This window comes from Myxocyprinus asiaticus, chromosome 19 (genome assembly GCF_019703515.2).
Source record: "Myxocyprinus asiaticus isolate MX2 ecotype Aquarium Trade chromosome 19, UBuf_Myxa_2, whole genome shotgun sequence".
In the NCBI taxonomy this organism is placed as follows: Eukaryota; Metazoa; Chordata; class Actinopteri; order Cypriniformes; family Catostomidae; genus Myxocyprinus; species Myxocyprinus asiaticus.
This window is the reverse complement of record NC_059362.1, coordinates 4,331,959-4,352,138: the sequence shown is the minus strand read 5'-3', so window position 1 is coordinate 4,352,138 and position 20,180 is coordinate 4,331,959. Positions and strand designations below refer to the sequence as shown.

Genomic DNA, 20,180 nt, shown 5'->3' with positions numbered 1-20,180 from the left:
AGATATTATATTGGTGCATATACATTTTACTTGCATTAAACATTTAAAATCAACTGTACTGGGAAACATATGGTGATTGTTTGAAATGAGGGTTCTTCTGAAAAATAAATCCTTTTACGTGTTTCTTAAAGTAAAGGCATTAATATCGAGATACTGTTTTATTAAATATTGTCAAAAAGGCTGAATTTTTTTTTTTAATTAAAAAAGTCATCCAACCATTGCCAGAACTATGTTGATTATGTTCTGTACATAATTTAGAACATTTAAAGTGTAAAACAGACTCACCAGTAGAAATACTTTGCTGTCTGGTTTAACTTTATGTTTCTCCATGTATTTGATGAGACTGCTGTTGGCATATCTGTTATACACAGGTGAAAAATCACTATACTATATATCCATGCACATCCATGCTAATAGATATATAAATATAGTCTTTACATTGAAATTTAATACATACAGTGATGCCAAAAACTATCTGGACACTTAAAGGAATGTTCAAAACTAATTAAGCTCAGTCGACAGCATTTGTGGCATGATGTTGATTACCACCAAAATTTGTTTAGTCTCATTCCTCCTTTTCTTTAAAAAAAGCAAAAATCTGAGTTCCAGTGAGGCACTTACAATAGAAGTGAATGGGGGCCAATTTTTTTACATTAAAATACTCACTGTTTCAAAAATATAGCCACAAGACATAAAGGTTATGTGTATAAACATGATTTTAGTGTGATAAAATCACATATAAACCTTTTCTGTGTAAAGATATAGCCAATTTTACAACTTTGTTACCATGACGTAAGTCAGCACACCCTAAAACCCTTAAATGACTGTAAAAATAACAATTTAAACAACTTAACTGCTCAAATAATACAAAAGTTTTTACAGAAGAATTAATGCAACTGCTTTTATAAAAATATAAAAGTTTCACTATCTGTGTTTAAATCCTCCAAACATTGGCCCTTTTCACTTCCGTTGTAAGTGCCTCACTGAAACTCAGATTTCTGCTTTTTTTAAAGAAAAGGAGGGACGAGTCGAATCAATTTTTTTTGGTAATCAATATTAAGCCACAAATATTGTCGATTTAGCTTAACTTGTATTGAATCCGGAATATTCCTTTAATTCACACTGTGAATGTATGAATGTCTTGCATTTAACAAAATATCAAAAAAGTGTTTTTTGTAAAGAAGTAGCGCACAAACATGCTGTTCAAGCAAATAATTTCACAAAAAGTTTGTTAGGTTTAAAATGATAAAACAATCAATATAAAGTTTTAAAAAATAAGACAAAAATGACACTTTATGCACAAGTTTTGCAAGGACACGTGTGTACATTTGAGGGGAACTGACTTCGTTAAAAAGTTGCTTAAAAAGTTATGCAAAAATGTCTCTGAATAATGAAGTTAGTTCTGAGAAAAGCTATTATTACTTATTATACCAAGTTATTAATAGGGGTGACCCGATACCATTTTTTGGAGAACGAGTATGAGTACCGATACTTCCTTTTTGGTACTCGCCGATATAATACCTGTTTTTGTTTTGTTTGATTTTTTCTGAATTCCATATTCAACATTTTATTTCAATTTTATCATCAAAATGGTATATAAATTAATTCATTAAAACTTTAATCAAATGAAAATAGAACAATTAATTTTCAACATATTGTATTATTTTTATCAAATGAAGTGCTTTTATACAGAACCTCACAGCACAATCCAAAATACAACATTAAAGTTATTTTTGTAAAAAAAAAAAATTGCTGCATAGTAGAGCATCACAAATGTGCGATATTGCTTAAATATAATTATTATTGATTTATTATTAGTAGTAGTAGTATTACAGTGAATATTTCTGTTATATTTTTTCCATATAAATGAAGCTTTTATTTTGGAGTGAAGCCCTTTCCATTTCTGCATGTTTTTGATGGTAGCTTCTCAATTCTGGAAAAGCAAGTCGCTACGTGAGCCAATGTGATTACTAAATCACAAAAGGCTGCTATTTAATTAAATAAATATGTAGTCTGTATGTGCTGCATGCTACAAAGTGAATTAGCCCTCTGCTCGCTGTCATCTGCTACAAACAGAGTGCACGATGCTCATGGTGGTGTTTTTCTTATAGATATCTATGGTTTTCAGTGTATGAGCAGCCGGCTTCACATATTCACGTTGAAGCGTATAGCACATGCAAACTATATATTTATCTAATTAAATGCAGTCTTTGCAGTTAGATAATCACATTAGTATATAACGTGAAAGTGCTGAATTTTTACGAAATAACATTTGTGCGTCAGATGGTATCGGCCCATTTTTTAAGTACAAGTACATGAGCACAGTATTGGACCCGATTCCAATACCAGTATGAGGATATTTCTAGTTATTAATTTAATTCCTAATGCAATGACATTCAGACAATTTTAAATGTGACTTAAGTTTCCAAAAGTGTCCAGATACCTCTTAGGGTCACTGTATACTAGGTTAAGATCTGTTATAGAACTGTATTGAAGCACTGTCTCGCTGTTCTTCTGTATATGCAGTACTACTAGACAGAGTTATATCAACAAATTAAGTCAAACAATTTAGTCATTATAAATCATTATGTAAAATAAAGCATTTATTTTTGGTCTGTGTTACTATAACTCTTAAATAAAACGCTGTACTCACGTGGTTCTCCTGAAATCTTTCTGTAGAGTGGGATATTCTGGCATTTTCCGGATATCCTCCCAGTCTTTATCTAGGAATTCCAAATAAGTGTTATTTAAAGGCGCACCATGAACTTTAACAAGGCTAAGAGTCTAGATAAGCCTTAATTATAACATATTCTAAGCATTAATCATATTTGATCATACATTTTTAATTTTATCCCCTTTTCTCCCAATTTGGAATGCCCAATTCCCACTACTTAGTAGGTCCTTGTGGTGGCACGGTTACTCATCTCAATCCGGGTGGCGGAGGACAAGTCTCAGTTGCCTCCACTTCTGAGACTGTCAATCCGCGCATCTTATCATGTGGCTCACTGTCCATGACACCACGGAGACCCCAGCATGTGGTGGCTCATACTACTCTCCGCGATCCACGCACAACTTACCACGCCCCCCACTGAGAGCGAGAAACCCTAAACGTGACCACGAGGAGGTTACCCCGTGTGACTCTACCCTCCCAAGCAACTGGGCCAATTTGGTTGCTTAGGAGACCTGGCCAGAGTCACTCAGCACGCCCTGGATTCGAACTTGTGACTCCAGGGGTGGTAGTCAGCATCTTTACTCGCTGAGCTACCCAGGCCCCTAATTTCATTTCTTTTTCATTTCTGCCAGAACTACTCATAATGTTAATAAAGTTTTTCTACGTAATTATTTAGTTTTTCACAACCATTTTCCGCACTGTCTCTGACCCTTAGAATTAAACGGATGTTTTTTTTGCTGCTGTGGCTTTAAAACAAATGCCCCATTCACAAGTGAAATGAACAACACTGCTTTGTTTGTCACACGTGAGCTGTGGGTTTGCTGTTGGGTTCAATCTGTTTTTAATGGCCACATTCAATAACAACCTCTTTGCAAAGTTTCCTGCATTACAGATTCATAAACCAATCTGTTTAGATTTTGTCTATAGGTTCAAAAAAACAGCTCAGTTAAAAAAATATATTTTCTTTCATACTGTATGTCCGGTTAATAAATGTTTTGATGTAAAGGCTAATGCTTAAATACTTGAAATGAGTTTTGTAGAAAAATATCAATTGTGCCTTCATATTAAATTAACTTTATCTATTTTTAGAATAGATGAGCATATGCAGTGGATAGTGAAGGAAAACATTAACAAGTATCCAGCACACTTGTGAACTACTTCAGTACTGTTTTAAATGCATCTCGGCATGCACCTCATGAAGTTGTTTGAAAGAATGAACAGAGTGAGCAGAGCTGCAATCTACACGAAGAGTGGCGTCTTTGAATAACAAAACAAAATACTCAACACAACAAAACAAAGATATGCAAGTTATGTGGCAAATGTTCAACTCATGTGGGAAGAGGCCCACACCAGACACGTTTGAACATACTTAACCTTGAGAGAAAGAGACAAAATAATTCAGGCTATTTGACAAGACAAAAGACAAGTGCAAAGTCTACACACATAGGAAACGCAATTGGCAAGTCCAGTCCTCAGGCAGAGAATGAAATGGCATGACACACTGTACTAGACTGAAAAGGAAAGTTCATCATTTTATAAACGCATAAATAAGAGCATGAATATCATTTACAGTCTTTAAAGTTTGAGTGTTTGGTTTTCTAATTGTTTTTTGAATTTCAATGGTTTCATGCTCTCAGCAGACAACAATTGAATACATTCACTATTAAAATTATGTTCATCCTTATTGCAAGTCAACCTGTGTTCAATGTAGTCTGAGATGTATTTCCTTATATCTTTTTTCATAGAGACTACAATACTGTACTGAGTACACTAAGCATGAGTAAAAGTAAACAGATACAATAAATTGTAAGGGTCATTCACCTGCTGGGAAGCCCATGACGCTGAATATGCGATCTAACTGGTCGTGATGAAAAGGATTGCTGGTCTTTATGTCTTCCTGTCGACAATGGAAGATCGGTTCTGACGTCAACAGCTCTGCAAAGATACAGCCTATTGCCCAGATATCTACAATGAAATCAATAAAACAAAGACTATTAAGAACATATTAAATTGTATGCCAAAAGAGTGCCAAAAACAATGTAAAACCAAAGTCAGTTAACTTAGAGGCCAATTTGGTAATGCCCTGGGAAGCTTTTTTCTATTTAGGCTATAGAGCCCACTTTTTCAGCAGCCTTGATACCAGAGGTATTTTTCCCATTGAATTTCTACATAGAGTTAAAAAAAAAAAAAAAGAAACTTCAACAAAGGTTTTTAAGTCATGGACCATGAATCAAACTAACTATGAGATGAATCAAAACTAAGGCTGACGATTTAACTTGTTAATCCAGTGCAATTAATTATATTAAAAATTACATGTAAAATCAACGCAATTATTTATGCCCCTGGACCATAATAAGGAATTTTCCTACCATCAGAGCGATTCAAGCTTTAAGTACCACCTTCATGTTTTCATGAGTCTCAGTCGCAACCATCAGTGACGCAACCAAAGTGAGACGCAACCTTAAGGTTTCCTGTGGTATCTGGCAGCAGATACTTCAAGTCCTGTAAGTTGCGAGGTGGAGCCGCCGTGGATCGGATTTGTTAGTCCAGCACATCCCACAGATGCTCAGTCAGATTGAGATCTGGGGAATTTGGATGCCAGGGCAATACCTTGAACTCATCATGTTCCCCAAACCATTCCCGAACAATGTGTGCAGTGTGGCAGGGGGCATTATCCTGCTGAAAGAGGCCACTACCATTAGGGAATACCATTGCCATAAAGGGGTGTACCTGGTCTGCAACGATGTTTAGGTGGTCAAATTGACGTCCACATGAATGGCCGGACCTAGAGTTTCCCAGCAGAAAATTGCCCAGAGCATCACACTCCCTCCACCGGCTTGTCGTCTTCCCACAGTGCATCCTAGTGCAATCACTTCCCCAGGTAAATGGTGCACACGTACACAGCCGTCCAAGTGATGTAAAAGAAAACGGGACTCAGTGGACCAGGCGACCTTCTTCCACTGCTCCAAGGTCCAGTTCCGACACTCGCGTGACCATTGTAGCCGTTTTCGACAGTGGACAGGGCATGACAGACATCATGGGCACTCTGACCGGTCTGTGGCTACGCAGCCCCATACACAGCAGGGTGTAATGCACTTTGTGTTGTGGCACATTCCTCCCGTAGATATCATTACAATTTTCTGTGACTTTTCTGTGCCACAGTAGACCTTCTGTCGGTTTGGACCAGATGGGATAGCCTTCGTTGCCCTCACGCATTGATGAGCCTTGGGCGCCCAACACCCTTTTGCCGGTTTGTGGTTTGTCCCTCCTCGGACCACTATCGGTAGGTAGTCACCACTGCTGACCAGGAGCACCGTGCAAGCCTTGCTATTTCAGAGATGCTCTGACCTAGTCGTCTGGCCAAAACAATTTGGTCCTTGTCAAAGTCGCTCAGTTCTTTACTCCTGCCCATTTCTCCTGCATTCAACCCGTTGACTACGAGAACTGATTGTTCTACCCAGACCTTGACATGTGGCCTTGTTAGGAGATGATCAACGTTATTTGCTTCACCTGTGAGTGGTCATAATGTTTTGGCTCATCAGTGTATACTGCCTTCTAAAAACTTTTTTGTTTTGCCTAATCAATGTAATGTATTTTAATGATCTGAATTATTATATTTCTAATATATTATATTTACAATTGTTTAAATATAATTATTGATAATTATTTAATTATTCAGCATATGATTTAATAAATTAAATTAAATATTTTCACCAACTGACAGCCCTAATCACAACATTACAAACTTTTATATAAAATTGTCTTTTTTAAAGTATGTGAAAATCAGAGAAAAGACAAAGGTACAAGACTGTGTACTTAATGTCTTTATGAGGGAAAGAACTACAATCCCATGAAGCACTGTGACTGATGTAATCCCAATCAAAAACATCTTGTAGTCCTTGATTAGAAGTATAAAAACATTAGAGGCCTATTTTAGTTTATTGCAAAATATTCTTAAGTAGTTTGAGAGTTTAGGGAGACCAACCCATTTATGTAATTCGTAATGATTCTTGGGAGAAGACAGAGCTCTTTTGGCGTGGTTCCCGTCACCACAGTAACAGCGACTACTCTGATTGTTGGATTTCTCATCAGGTTTATGGGTAGTGTAGTTTTTCACGAGAATTCTGCTCTTAATCATGATTTTTCTTTTAAATCAAGTTGAAATCACACATACTTGTGGCTTCTATAGAAGTATATATCGCTTAACGGCTGTTATGCTCTATAACACCTTAAAATCAGAAATAAAATCTGACAATAATGGTTTAAATCATTTTGATTCTTTTCTTCAAATCACGCAAAAATAAGTAAATAAAAAAAGCAATTCAAAAATTCAGGCTGTTTCAGCTAATGCACATGTTCTGGAGTAAATAAACAGGCTACGCCTCTATCAAAAAGGCCATTGTCTGTTTAAACAGAAAGGCGGGACTTTCACTCCTACAACTTCTTTGTATTGTATCTGGCATAACTTACCGATTGCTTTGGTGTAATGTCTCGCTCCAAGCAGCAGTTCGGGTGCTCGGTACCAGAACGTGACAACTACTGGATCCAGATCTGCCAATGGCTTCAGTGGAGAGTTAAAAAGTCGAGCGAAACCCATGTCAGCTGGGACACACAAACACAAACACAAAATATATCTATCAAACCTGCAAATTTTAACCAGATAAATAACCCTAACTTTTCTACAGAGATATCCCTTTTATCCAGCTGTTGCTATCACAGAACACTTTTCTATAATTACATATAAATGAGTAATAATTTTTAAATATTTTTGTAAATACTACTACTTTTATGTAATTAACTGCTTAAAAAATAATTTAAGCCCTAGATGTGCTAACTGTTTCATTTTTCATAAACTTCATATTTAAGATTAACGGATCATATCATGTGTTCATCATTATATATTTTTTTTTTCTTAAAGGCATAACAGAAAACAAATGGTCAGGAAAAACTCTATAACTTTTTGGTACCTAAGATTATAAGTGAAAGCATGCAGTGACCAGGTACGGTCCAGTTTCATATGTAGTTCTGAAGTTACATATTACACCATTGTCTCAGTGTATATGTTGTTATTCATTTTTTTAACTAATGGCAGGAAGTCTAAAACTACAAATAAATTTGCAGGACATGTTTTGTCACATGACTGAATAATCATTGAAGGACATAAATAATTAGTCGAGCTGTGGAGTGATGTGGCTCCAATATTTTCTAAGTCAAGCTAACACTGCAAAGACAAAGCAAACACAATTCCACATTCCACAGAGGGGTAAAAATAGTCCCCACAGCCCTGAATAGTCATTACAAAGAATGGTGTGTTATGTAAGACAATGACTTGACCTTTACAGACAATAACACTACAGTTTCTAAGTTGAAGTCTAAGCTCTCGAAATCTTGACGATGTCAACTTTAACAAAGGTATCAAATTCAGCCTCATGAAAATTATTTGACTGTTTTTGTGAAATGATATTACGTGGTTCATTACACATATCACAGCAGTTCTGAGATAAAATGTCCTTTAAAAAGATATTCTTCTAAAAAAAATGTTTGCGTTCAGCAGAACAAAGAAAGTCATACATGTCTGGGATAGCATGAGGGTGAGTAAATGATGAGAGAACTTCCATTTTTGAGTGAACTATCCCTTTAATTCTCTATGGAGTTTTAAATTAACAAAACATACCTCAGACATTTCACCTCAAAACTGCAGCGATGCGTGTAATGAACAACCCACATATTTCACAAGTTTAAAAAAACTTCATCCCTACACCTAAACCTAACCGATAGTGTCATAAAAGCTAATGTGAGATTTCTAAAGTCAGTTTGTGGAGCTTTGACACTTTCAGCTCACATGTCAACAAATGTTTGCTAGAATGGTATAAATGAGCATGTAAATGCAGTTGGTTATGTAAGGCAAATGTTAACATTTATCACCTTTCAAATCATGCATCATACAGCCGTTTTACTTGTGATTTGTGTGAATGAGAATAAAAGTCACACACACTTATCAAGCAAAAGATTGCATAATTAAGAAGTTGGCAAGGATTCAAATTATAATACAATAAATATATTGTTCAAAATTAAAACAAAAAGTATTTGAACATTTCCAAAGGTGTCTGCTAGGACACCTGTGTGAACCTGAGGGGGACTGACACCTGTTAAAGTCATTGCAAAAAGGCCTCAGAAGAGTGAATTTAGTTTTAAAAAAAAGCTTTAGAATCATTTGTTTGTGGGTGACAGTAAGGCAAAAAACATCAACTACAGCAACACTGAAACTGAGAAATGGTGTCAAAGTATATATTTGTTTGTTTTATTGTGGAATTTTTAATTATTGCAATTTTCACACTCAGTTTTCTCTGAATCTAAGCATATAGTGGCATGTAAAATTTGGGCACCCCTGTTCAAAATTTCTGTTGCTGTGAACAGCTAAGCGAGCAAAAAATGGCCTGATTTCCAAAAGACTTAAAGATGACACATTTCTTTAATATTTTAAGCAATTTTACTTTTTTTATATTTACAGTTTCAAAATAACAAAAAAGGAAAAGGGCCCGAAGCAAAAGTTTGGGCACCCTGCATGGTCAGTACTTCGTAACACCCCCTGGCAAGTATCACAGCTTGTAAAAGCTTTTTGTAGCCAGCTAAGTGTCTTTCAATTTTTGTTTGGGGGGATTTTCACCCATTCTTCCTTGCAAAAGGCTTCTAGTTCTGTGAGATTCTTGGGCTGTCTTGCATGCACTGCTCTTTTGAGGTCTATCCACAGATTTTCGATGACGTTTAGGTTGGGGACTGTGAGGGCCACGGCAAAACCTTAAGCTTGCGCCTCTTGAGGTCCATTGTGGATTTTGAGGTGTGTTTAGGATAATTATCCTGTTGTAGAAGCAATCCTCTTTTCATCTTCTGCTTTTTTACAGATGGTGTGATGTTTGCTTCCAGAATTTGCTGGTATTTAATTTAATCCATTCCTCTACCAGTGAAATGTTCCCCTGTGCCACTGGCATCAACACAAGCCCCAAGCATGATCGATCCACCCCCGTGCTTAACAGTTGGAGAGGTGTTTTTTTCATGAAATTATGCACCCTTTTTTCTCCAAACATACCTTTGCTCATTGTGGCCAAAAATTATATTTTAACTTCATCAGTCCGCAGGACTTGTTTCCAAAATGTATCAGGCTTGTTTAGATGTTCATTTGCAAACTTCTGATGCTGAAATTTGTGGTGAGGATGCAGGAAAGGTTTTCTTCTCATAACTCTTCCATGAAGGTCATATTTATGCAGGTGTCGCTGCACAGTAGAACAGTGCACCACTACTCCATTGTCTGCTAAATCTTCCTTAAGGTCTTTTGCAGTCAAACAGGGGTTTTGATTTGCTTTTCTAGCAATCCTATGAGGAGTTCTCTCTGAAAGTTTTCTTGGTCTTCCAGACCTCAACTTGAACTCCACCGTTCCTGTTAACTGCCATTTCTTAATTACATTATGAACTGAGGAAACGGCTACCTGAAATCACTTTGCTATCTTCTTATAGCCTTCTCCTGCTTTGTGGGCATCAGTTATTTTAATTTTCAGAGTGCTAGGCAGCTGCTTAGAGGAGCCCATGGCTGCTGATTGTTGGGAAAAGATTTGAGGAGTCAGAATATGTATAAAGCTTTGAAATTTGCATAATCTGGCCTTTCCAAATGATGATTGTGAACAAGCCATAACCCTAACAAGCTAATTAAGGTCTGAGACCTTGATAAAAGTTATCTGAGAGCTCAAATCTCTTGGGGTGCCCAAATTTTTACATGGCGCTCCTTTCCCTTTTTTCACTCTAAAATTGTACAAAATAAAAATAATACACTAATATTGCTTAAAATGTTGAAAAAAATGTTTCATCTTTAACTTTATGCCTTTTGGAGATCAGAAATTTTGGCCAGGGGTGCCAAAACTTTTGCATGCCACTGTAGTTGAGCCAAACCCATCTGTCATCTCTATATAAAAACAAAAAATAAATAAATTAAAAAAAAAACTGTTTACGTTTTGCTTCTGCACAGCAGTTGTAGAACTACCAAATACATTTTTGTTCCATTGAGGTAACCTAATAGTCATCAAAATATTATATTGCAATCTAATGTAGTATCGTTTCTTACCGATTTTGACCCTTCCCCGCTCTGGGCCCTCCCCCATAACCAGGATATTGGCAGGTTTCTGAAAAAGAAATATTTATCACCAGTTCTGTCAGAACGTCAAGTAATGTTTTGGTACTGTGCCAAACATCTTCAATAAATTGATAAGCAACCCCAGATGCTTTTTTATGAAAATTTACAGTAAGTGACATCTTGTCAAACTGGCAGACTTACAAACTCTATTAATTCTAAAGCAACTTCATGAGGTGCATCCTGACATGCTTTTTTAATTATGATTTATTTATACATCTTTATAATGCATACAAAGGACAAAAAAGAAACAAACAGCAGTCATATATAGAAGGACAGTTCAAGTCAGAAGTTTACATACACTTAGATTGAAGTCATTAAAACAATTTTGTTAACCACTCCACTGATTTTATATTAGCAAAATACAGGCAAGTCGTTTAAGACATCAACTTTGTGCATGACACAAGTAATTTTTCCAACAATTGTTTACAGACAGATTGTTTCACTTTTAATTGACTATAAATCACAATTCCAGTGGGTCAGAAGTTTACATTCACTAAGTTAACTGTGCCTTAAGCAGCTTGGAATATTCCAGAAAATTATGTCAAGCCTTTAGACAATTAGCTTCTGATAGGTGGTGTACTGAATTGGAGGTGTACCTGTGGATGTATTTTAAGGCCTACCTTCAAACTCAGTGCCTCTTTGCTTGACATCAAGGGGAAAATCAAAAGAAATCAGCCAAGACCTCAGAAAAAAAAAATTGTGGACCTCCACAAGTCTGGTTCATCCTTGTGAGCAATTTACAAATGCCTGAAGGTACACATTCATCTGTACAAACAATAGAACGCAGGTATAAACACCATGGGACCACACAGCCATCATACCGCTCCTAGAGATGAACGTAGTTTGGTGCAAAAAGTGCAAATCAATCCCAGAACAACAGCAAAGGACCTTGTGAAGATGCTGGAGGAAACAGGTAAACAAGTATCTATATCCACAGTAAAATGAGTCCTATATCGACATAACCTGAAAGGCTGCTCAGCAAGGAAGAAGCCACTGCTCCAAAACAACTACCCAAAATGTTTGACCCAAGTAAATCCATTTAAAGGCAATGTTACCAAATACTAACAAAGTGTATGTAAACTTCTGACCCACAGGGAATGGGATGAAAGAAATAAAAGCATTAATAAATCATTTTCTCTACTATTATTCTGACATTTCACATTCATAAAATAAAGTAGTGATTCTAACTGACCTAAGACAGGGAATGTTTTCTACGATTAAATGTCAGGAATTGTGAAAAACTGAGTTTAAATGTATTTGGCTAAGGTATATGTAAACTTCTGACTTCAACTGTGTGTATGTATATGTATGTATATATATATATATATATATATATATATACATATACACACACACACACACACACACACACACACAGTTGTGCTCAAACGTTTGCATACCCTAGCAGAAATTGTGACATTTTGACATTGATTTTGAAAATATGACTGATCATGCAAAAAACTTGATATTTAAGAATAGTGATCATATAAAGCCATTTATTATCACATAGTTGTTTGGCTCCTTTTTAAATCATAATGATAACAGAAATCACCCAAATGGCCCTGATCAAAAGTTTACATACCCTTGAATGTTTGGCCTTGTTACAGACACACAAGGTGACACACACAGGTTTAAATGGCAATTAAAGTTTACACACACCTGTGGCTTTTTAAATTGCAATTAGTGTCTGTGTATAAATAGTCAATGAGTTTGTTAGCTCTCACGTGGATGCACTGAGCGGGCTAGATACTGAGCCATGGGGAGCAGAAAAGAACTGTCAAAAGACCTGCGTAACAAAGTAATGGAACTTTATAAAGATGGAAAAGGATATGAAAAGATATCCAAAGCTTGAAAATGCCAGTCAGTACTGTTCAATCACTTACTAAGAAGTGGAAAATCTGGGGATCTCTTGATACCAAGCCAAGGTCAGGTAGACCAAGAAAGATTTCAGCCACAACTGCCAGAAGAATTGTTCGGGATACAAAGAAAAACCCACAGGTAACCTCAGGAGAAATACAAGCTGCTCTGGAAAAAGATGGTGTGGTCGTTTCAAGGAGCACAATACAATGATACTTGAACAAAAATGAGCTGCATAGTCGAGTTGCCAGAAAGAAGCCTTTACTGCGCCAAAGGCGCAAAAAAACCAGGTTACAATATGCCCAACAACACCTTGACACACCTCACAGCTTCTGGCACACTGTAATTTGGAGTGACGAGACCAAAATAGATCTTTATAAATAAACATTAGCTAGCAATACTATGTACATTTTTAGCTAAATATCAATAACTTTTTTGGCCAGTTTTGTCGCTTGTGAAAAATCCGTCTGAATTAATGTGAGGCAGGGAGCAGATGCTGTTCAGACCTCTTTTTTTTTTTTTTTTTTTTTGGATGCTGTTCAGACCTGCCTGGAAACTGGCCTGCTAGTTAGATAAGTTATCTAGCTTGTTGATTTTCCCTTGTAATAAAAAAATAAAAGTTTGTTTATATTAAAACTATATAATGCAAATGAAAGGAAATTTGATATGCTATTAAATTACATAAATCTTACAAATAGGCTTAAATATTTCTGTGAGTGTATCTTTCTATAATTTAGCAGATAGCCTTACCCATCCATTTTAGATTGTGTCTAGCTTCCTGTTCACAAGGAAAGTGTGAGAGGGCTGTGTGCAGTTGGACATTCTGGTTAGTCTGCAAGCCTTTGGTGACTATTCAGTGTATGGATTTGTGAAGAACACACTGCTGGCTACCAATTGTGTAATTTTTCTGTTGTAGAGATGGATAGAGACTATGGCTCCCTGCTCAGCACCCTCAAGAGGAGGAGGCAGCTGACTGCTGATGAGCTTAGGTTCATAGCAGAAGAGGACATGGCTCATGAGGGCATGAGCATACAGGAGGAAGATCTGCTGGACCAGGAACTACTGCAGGAAGACCCAGACCATGAGGAGATGGAGGAAGAGATGGAACCTGATCCCCAGCCAAGACCATCAAATGGGTATATATGAATGTGTATGTATCGTTTGTTTCTATTTCTCATATGACTGATACTCAGAGTAACACTAACACTGTTACTCTTATTATTTTGGGTATGGCTAGCCATTCTCGCACAGGTCCCAAGTCAGCTAGAAAGCATAAATGCTTCCCTGACTCTGTTTCTTATCCCTCGTACTCTAACATCGATTCACAGGCACCAAAACCTCTCCCATTTAAGCCTAGCCGTCCATTCGGTATTGACTTGGGTAGCGTGCGTCAGGCTGTGCGGTCAACCTCCAATGTGATTTTGCGAGAAATTGACTTTTTCATGCTGTTTTTTTACTCAGGCTGTAGTTGCTGAGATATGCAGCTTTACAAACCATCAGGGGTGGGAGCTCGTCCTAAACTGTCTGTCATATTCCAGCTACCAAGGAGCTTGGATGGAGGTGACCCCCGATTAATTTTACAAATTTCTTGGGTTGCTTATTTACATGGGGTTTTCAATTCTTTTATTCCGTTTTCCCACTAGAAATCACTAGAATGGTCATAACTTTTAAACAATAGATTATATATCTAATCTGTCTGCTATTCTACATTGCCCACAAAATTATGTATATTTCACACACTCTAAGTTTCCCTCTAGCTTGTAATTAAAATGGTTGAAAATGCAGCTGTCTGATGAAGTATGGTGGCCGGAGAAGATTTTTGTAAAAATTGCTGTGTGAAATCTTATTGATAAAGGATGATTAGCCTTAAATAATCATACATATATTTATATCATTTGAAAGCCCTAGTTCTTCTCTTCAATATGGTATATACAGTTCAGGTGTGTGATGTTATATGAATATAATATGAATTTGGTTATGAATATCATATTCTGGCACAGAATGGAATTTTCGGAATTTTGGGCTCAGGCTTTAAAGGGTTAAGAACTAAGGGATGCAGACTTTTGAACAGGGGTCATTTCATTTTTTTCTTTGTTGCCATGTTTTGTTTTATGATTGTGCCATTCTGTTATAACCTACAGTTGAATATGAATCCCATAAGAAATAAAAGAAATGTGTTTTGCCTGCTCACTCATGTTTTCTTTAAAAATGGTACATATATTACCAATTCTCCAAGGGTATGCAAACTTTTGAGCACAACTGTGTATATATATATATATATATATATATATATATATATATATATACACACACACACACACGCATACGCACACACATACACACAACATTAAAACCACCTGCCTAATACTGTGTATGTCCCCCTCGTGCCGCCAAAACAGCGCCAACCCGCATCTCAGAATTGAGCGGCAGTTCTGCGACAGAAACGCCTTGTTGATGAGAGAGATCAACGGAGAAAGGTCAGACTGGTTCAAGCTGACAAAGGATTCGGTAACTCAGATAACCACTCTATACAACTGTAGTGAGCAGAACAGCATCTCAGAATGCACAACACATTGAACCTTGAGGCGGATGGGCAATAACAGCAGAAGACCATGTCAGGTTCCTATTCTGTCAGCCAAGAACAGAAAGCTGAGGCTGCAGTGGGCACAGGCTCACAAAAACTGGACAGTTGAAGACTGGTAAAACGTAGCCTGGTCTGATGGATCTCGATTTCTGCTAAGGCACACAGATGGTAGGGTCATAATGTGGTGCCAACAGCATGAATCCATGGACCCCAACCTGCCTTGTGTCAATAATCCAGGCTGGTGGCGGTGGTATAATGGTGTGGGGAATGTTTTCTTGGCACACTTTGGACCTGTTAATAGCAATCATTCATTGCTTCAATGCCACAGCCTATTTGAGTATTGTTGTAAACCATCGGTCGCACACGGTCCCCTCCTAGGTTCCAGGGCGCGAGGGGCAGTGGCTTCTGTGGCAGCCTGTCTTCCCAGGGGCATATTAAAACACATATACTTCCAAGAAGTTTCTTAATCTGGAACATGGAGATGAAGGAAACTTGAAAGAGAAGGTTTGCTCACATAAGTTTGGATCTGCACTCCATCAAGCGGTGTTTTGAAAGCAAGAACGTGTTCTCATGTTGTGCCGTCTGCTGAAGGGTTGGTTTGTTCTCTGTATAAGCTGTGCATTGCTTATACAGCTGAAGTTTCACTTACTGTCCCCTGGAGGAAACAGGTGGTACTTCAAGCTTGAATTGCTCAGGAATCTTCCTTATTACAGTCTGGGGACGTGATTAATTGTGTTAATTTTTTTAACGCGTTATTTTTTTACATAATTAATCGCACTGAATTAACATCTTAAATCAACAGCCCTAGTAAAATATTACAACTTGTTTTCATAATAAATAATTTAGTGAAGTTTATGCGTAAAAAAACAAACAAACAAAAAACAATAGTGTAAATGTGTTTTAAAAGAGTTTCTTTTCTAAAAGTCCTGCGGGCAAAAGGTGTCCATAATTGAAGAAACACCCATAAATAAAATATAATGATGAATGAAAATGTGATGTGCACAAAATTTCTGAAACTGCTATAATTTTTCCCCACAACATTAAAATTCCCTCAAAAATATTTGAAAACAGAAATTTGCAATATCCATTGACAGTAGATTTTGGAACTGATGCAAAGGGAGGAAAGGCATCTGTTAATCATCCATGCATGCTTTATACCATTAATACTGATAATCATAAAATAAAGTCAAATATCAGATGATGAATTACCCTGGCCAATATACACTACCGGTCAAAAGTTTTGAAACACTTGACTGAAATGTTTCTCATGATCTTAAAAATCTTTTGATCTGAAGGTGTATGCTTAAATGTTTGAAATTAGTTTTGTAGACAAAAATATAATTGTGCCACCATATTCATTTATTTCATTATAAAACTAAAATTTAATTTAAATTAAAAAAAGTTTTTGAAATTGATGACTTGGACCAAATAATAAAGAAAAGCAGCCAATAAGTGCCCAAAATAGATGGGAACTCCTTAAATACTGTTTAAAAAGCATCCCAGGGTGATACCTCAAGAAGTTGGTTGAGAAAATGTCAAGAGTACATGTCTGCAAATTCTAGACAAAGGGTGACTACTTTGAAGATGCTAAAATATAACACAGTTTTGATTTATTTTGGATTTTGTTTAGTCACAACATTATTCCCATAGTTCCATTTATGTTATTCCATAGTTTTGATGACTTCACTATTATTCTAAAATGTGAAAAATAATTATAATAAAGAATGAGTAAGTGTTTCAAAATTTTTGACCGGTTGTGTATCTGCCTATCACTAGTGCATAATCTGGTATGGAATTGCCACATTTCACATTCCAATCAATTCCCAAGTCACATGCTACACTTTTTTCTTGTTGAATATCCTGTTTTACCTGAAAAATCACATTAAAGAAGTACAATGGGTAGCAAATGCTCTTTAATGACGACTTTAAGTCAACTGTAAAGCAATCTAATCAAATCCATTTCTCTTAGATATTTCAACTGTGTACAACTGGGTTAATGAAAAAGTGTGATATTGATCCATACACAGCATGGAATGATGCTATTACATAACAATGAGGGTGTGACACTTTTCCACTGAAGCAGCTTCATTTCAATCCATGTCAGTCACAGTCTATGTTCAGAGATCACTGATGAACATTTACTTTCATTTATTACAGAAAAGACTATCCAGATTTCCTATAGCCAAACTGGTTAAGGCATTGGAAACAGCTAATTTTACACTTCAATGTCTACACCCTGTGAAAACCACGATACAACTAAATAATACAACTTTCACTTTCTTCTTACTTTGACTGTAAAATGTTTCCTTATGTAATCACATTTGTGTACGTGGTTGGAAAATTTGGTCAATCTTTTGAATAAAGCCAAAATACACCTTCGCAAAACACCATTGACAGGTTTCCTGCAGAATTTGGAAGTGACAGACTTTTGTTTTTTGGTAAACTATCCCTTTAAATGTCTCGTCTAACTTAATGGGAATTTTTACTACTAATAAGAGTGTAGTACACTAAGCTCAATGTAAATTCAAATCTAAACTGACCCTATTTTTTTTTAAATACATGTTCATGGTCATTCTGTGAATGGGCACCAATGAAACATTCTTCAAAAGAAAAAAAAAAGGATTGTTAGTATTGTTTTCATTATCTTTCATCGAAATGTAATAAGCTCCCCCTCTGAAACGACTTCCTTTCTGATGAATATGAATACCTGCTCTGTCTTTGATTTGAACTATTTTCATAAGTGGAACAAAAATAACTCGATGCCTACAAAGTAAGATTTTTATTGTTTATAGAACTGCTGTATCACAATCATGTTGTTGTTCTGAATATCAACATGGCTGTGATAACCTGCAGCCTCGTGCCTTGGGGTGACGTTTCTTTTCACATTATCGATGGCCCGTGAGGAGAGCCGTTCGAGACGGGGCTGGGGCACGGCTGGATGAGTGCCGCCCCTCTCCCATCACGCACCACACGTTTGTGGAGAACCTGGTGCTAAATGACCAGCCTCAACCAATCATGCTGATATTTACAAAGACACTCTTGCTGATGTGATGTTTAACACTTTTACTGTCTTTTTTGACCAATGTTTTTATTTATTTTATTGTTTTATAAAAATGTTTTCCTTTATCGGAGCAGTACAAGACTTGGTGACTTTCCTAGATTTGCCATCTGAACACTTTCAGAATTGATTCTATGAATCTAGGTGGTTTTATTAAACAGTGTTTATTAAACACCTTTTACATTCCTGGTCAATTTGACCTAGCATTAGAAAAAACTAAGAATTAGACTTAAACACACACACACACACACACACAGAACATAGGTGCGGGAGCCACAGCATCCAGTAGAGCTGGGGTACTCGAGTTCGGACTCGGACGCTGTATGTATGTGTGGGCATTTGCCATTCGCCAGATGTGCTCTGTCGCTCTCAACCAGAACTATCAATAACATAATACACTTTAACTCTGCAAATGATTAAACAGAACACATGCTTTATCAGACTCAGGCTTACTACGCAAAGTCATTTCTAACTGAAAATGTTAACTATATCAAGACAAAATCAAATTTACTACATATCAGGAACATTTAAACTAATATGACAGATGAAATAGACCATGACGGAAATTGTCCAACTCCATCACATACTGTAAAGCTGCCACTTAAGTTTCAATGGCAAAAAAGTCAGAAAATACAATGAAGAACACAAGTGAGGGGAGAAGTCTCTATTCACGTATTATCCATACTAAATATAACGTGAAAAGTAACAAGTTTGATCTTGACTTTAGGGAAGTAGGCCACACCTAGACACAGCAGGAGGACTGAAAGGTGTGAAGTGTAGTAGTATAAAAATACATTTGTAATGGTATCTGATCTTTTCTGTTTTTATTTTATGTTGTTGTATTTAATTTTATGGGCATTATTAAATGTCTTAATATCACCATTTATTAAATGTATTAAACACATTAAATGTATTTAATTAATTAATTATGTATTTCACCCATAATTTTAGATCAAACTAAACGGACAAATTGAAAATGAGGTAGAAATAAAAACTAAATTCAAATTCAAAATAATAATAACTCTGGTTTTAATGACAGTTTTCATTTTCTTTAGTCTATGTTTGAGTGGAGGGGAAAAAATCAACAAATAATTAAAAAGTCAAGAGAACAATTAGAAGAGTGTTGAAGGAGTTTTGTCTTCATAAGGTAAATGCTTTCATTCTGAAACCGCTTTGAAATTTGTTCAGCAGGATACAAATTTTTGTTTTTTTGCATTTATATTGACAAATAGTTTTTCTTAGTTGTGAAGGTTAAAATAAGCTTAAAATATTGATGTTGAGTTTACAGTTACAATTTTAATTCAGATTCATGAACAGGTTCATTCGGACTCTGACTCGACTCGGCCTGTTATGGACTCGGTCTTGAGTCTGACCCCTTTTGGACTCTGACTCGATTGTTTAAAGACTCGGACTTGACTAAAGTGGACACGTACCCAACACTACCATCCAGACAAAACACTTAATCTATTATGAAAACAAAATTTCATGTAAAGTTATGTATACTTCTAATTATGTATACATACGTATACTTCTTGGGACTTGCTCACAGTTCTATTCCATCAGCACAATGATACAATAGTGTTTCTTTCTTCTTATTTGTACATTTTTGACCGACTTTTGTTTTAGTAATAAAAATTATTTCCTTTATCTAAATGATACAAGGCTTGGTGACTTTTTCTACACTTGCCATTTCAACACACAAAAAATGCTAACTAGATTCTATGAGTCTATGTTATTAGGACTTTATTATTCATCATAAAACTTTATTACATAAAAGACTTTATTCTTCTTCACTGTTTATTACTGTTTTTTATGAATACTTTGTTTA

At 36.2% G+C, this 20,180-nt stretch overlaps 1 protein-coding gene across 2 annotated transcripts in view; it reads right to left on the bottom strand.

The window, feature by feature from the left end:
- Positions 1-20,180, bottom strand: part of LOC127409905 (cyclin-dependent kinase 19-like) — a 77,948-nt gene that overhangs the window by 22,628 nt on the left and 35,140 nt on the right. For both annotated transcript variants that reach the window (XM_051644872.1, XM_051644873.1), the window contains 5 exons: positions 10,785-10,842; positions 7,142-7,273; positions 4,493-4,636; positions 2,654-2,723; positions 286-358 (listed from right to left, as the gene is read on the bottom strand). In XM_051644872.1, coding sequence (XP_051500832.1) covers positions 286-358; positions 2,654-2,723; positions 4,493-4,636; positions 7,142-7,273; positions 10,785-10,842 — 477 coding nt within the window. The remainder of the gene's footprint in view (positions 1-285; positions 359-2,653; positions 2,724-4,492; positions 4,637-7,141; positions 7,274-10,784; positions 10,843-20,180) is intronic.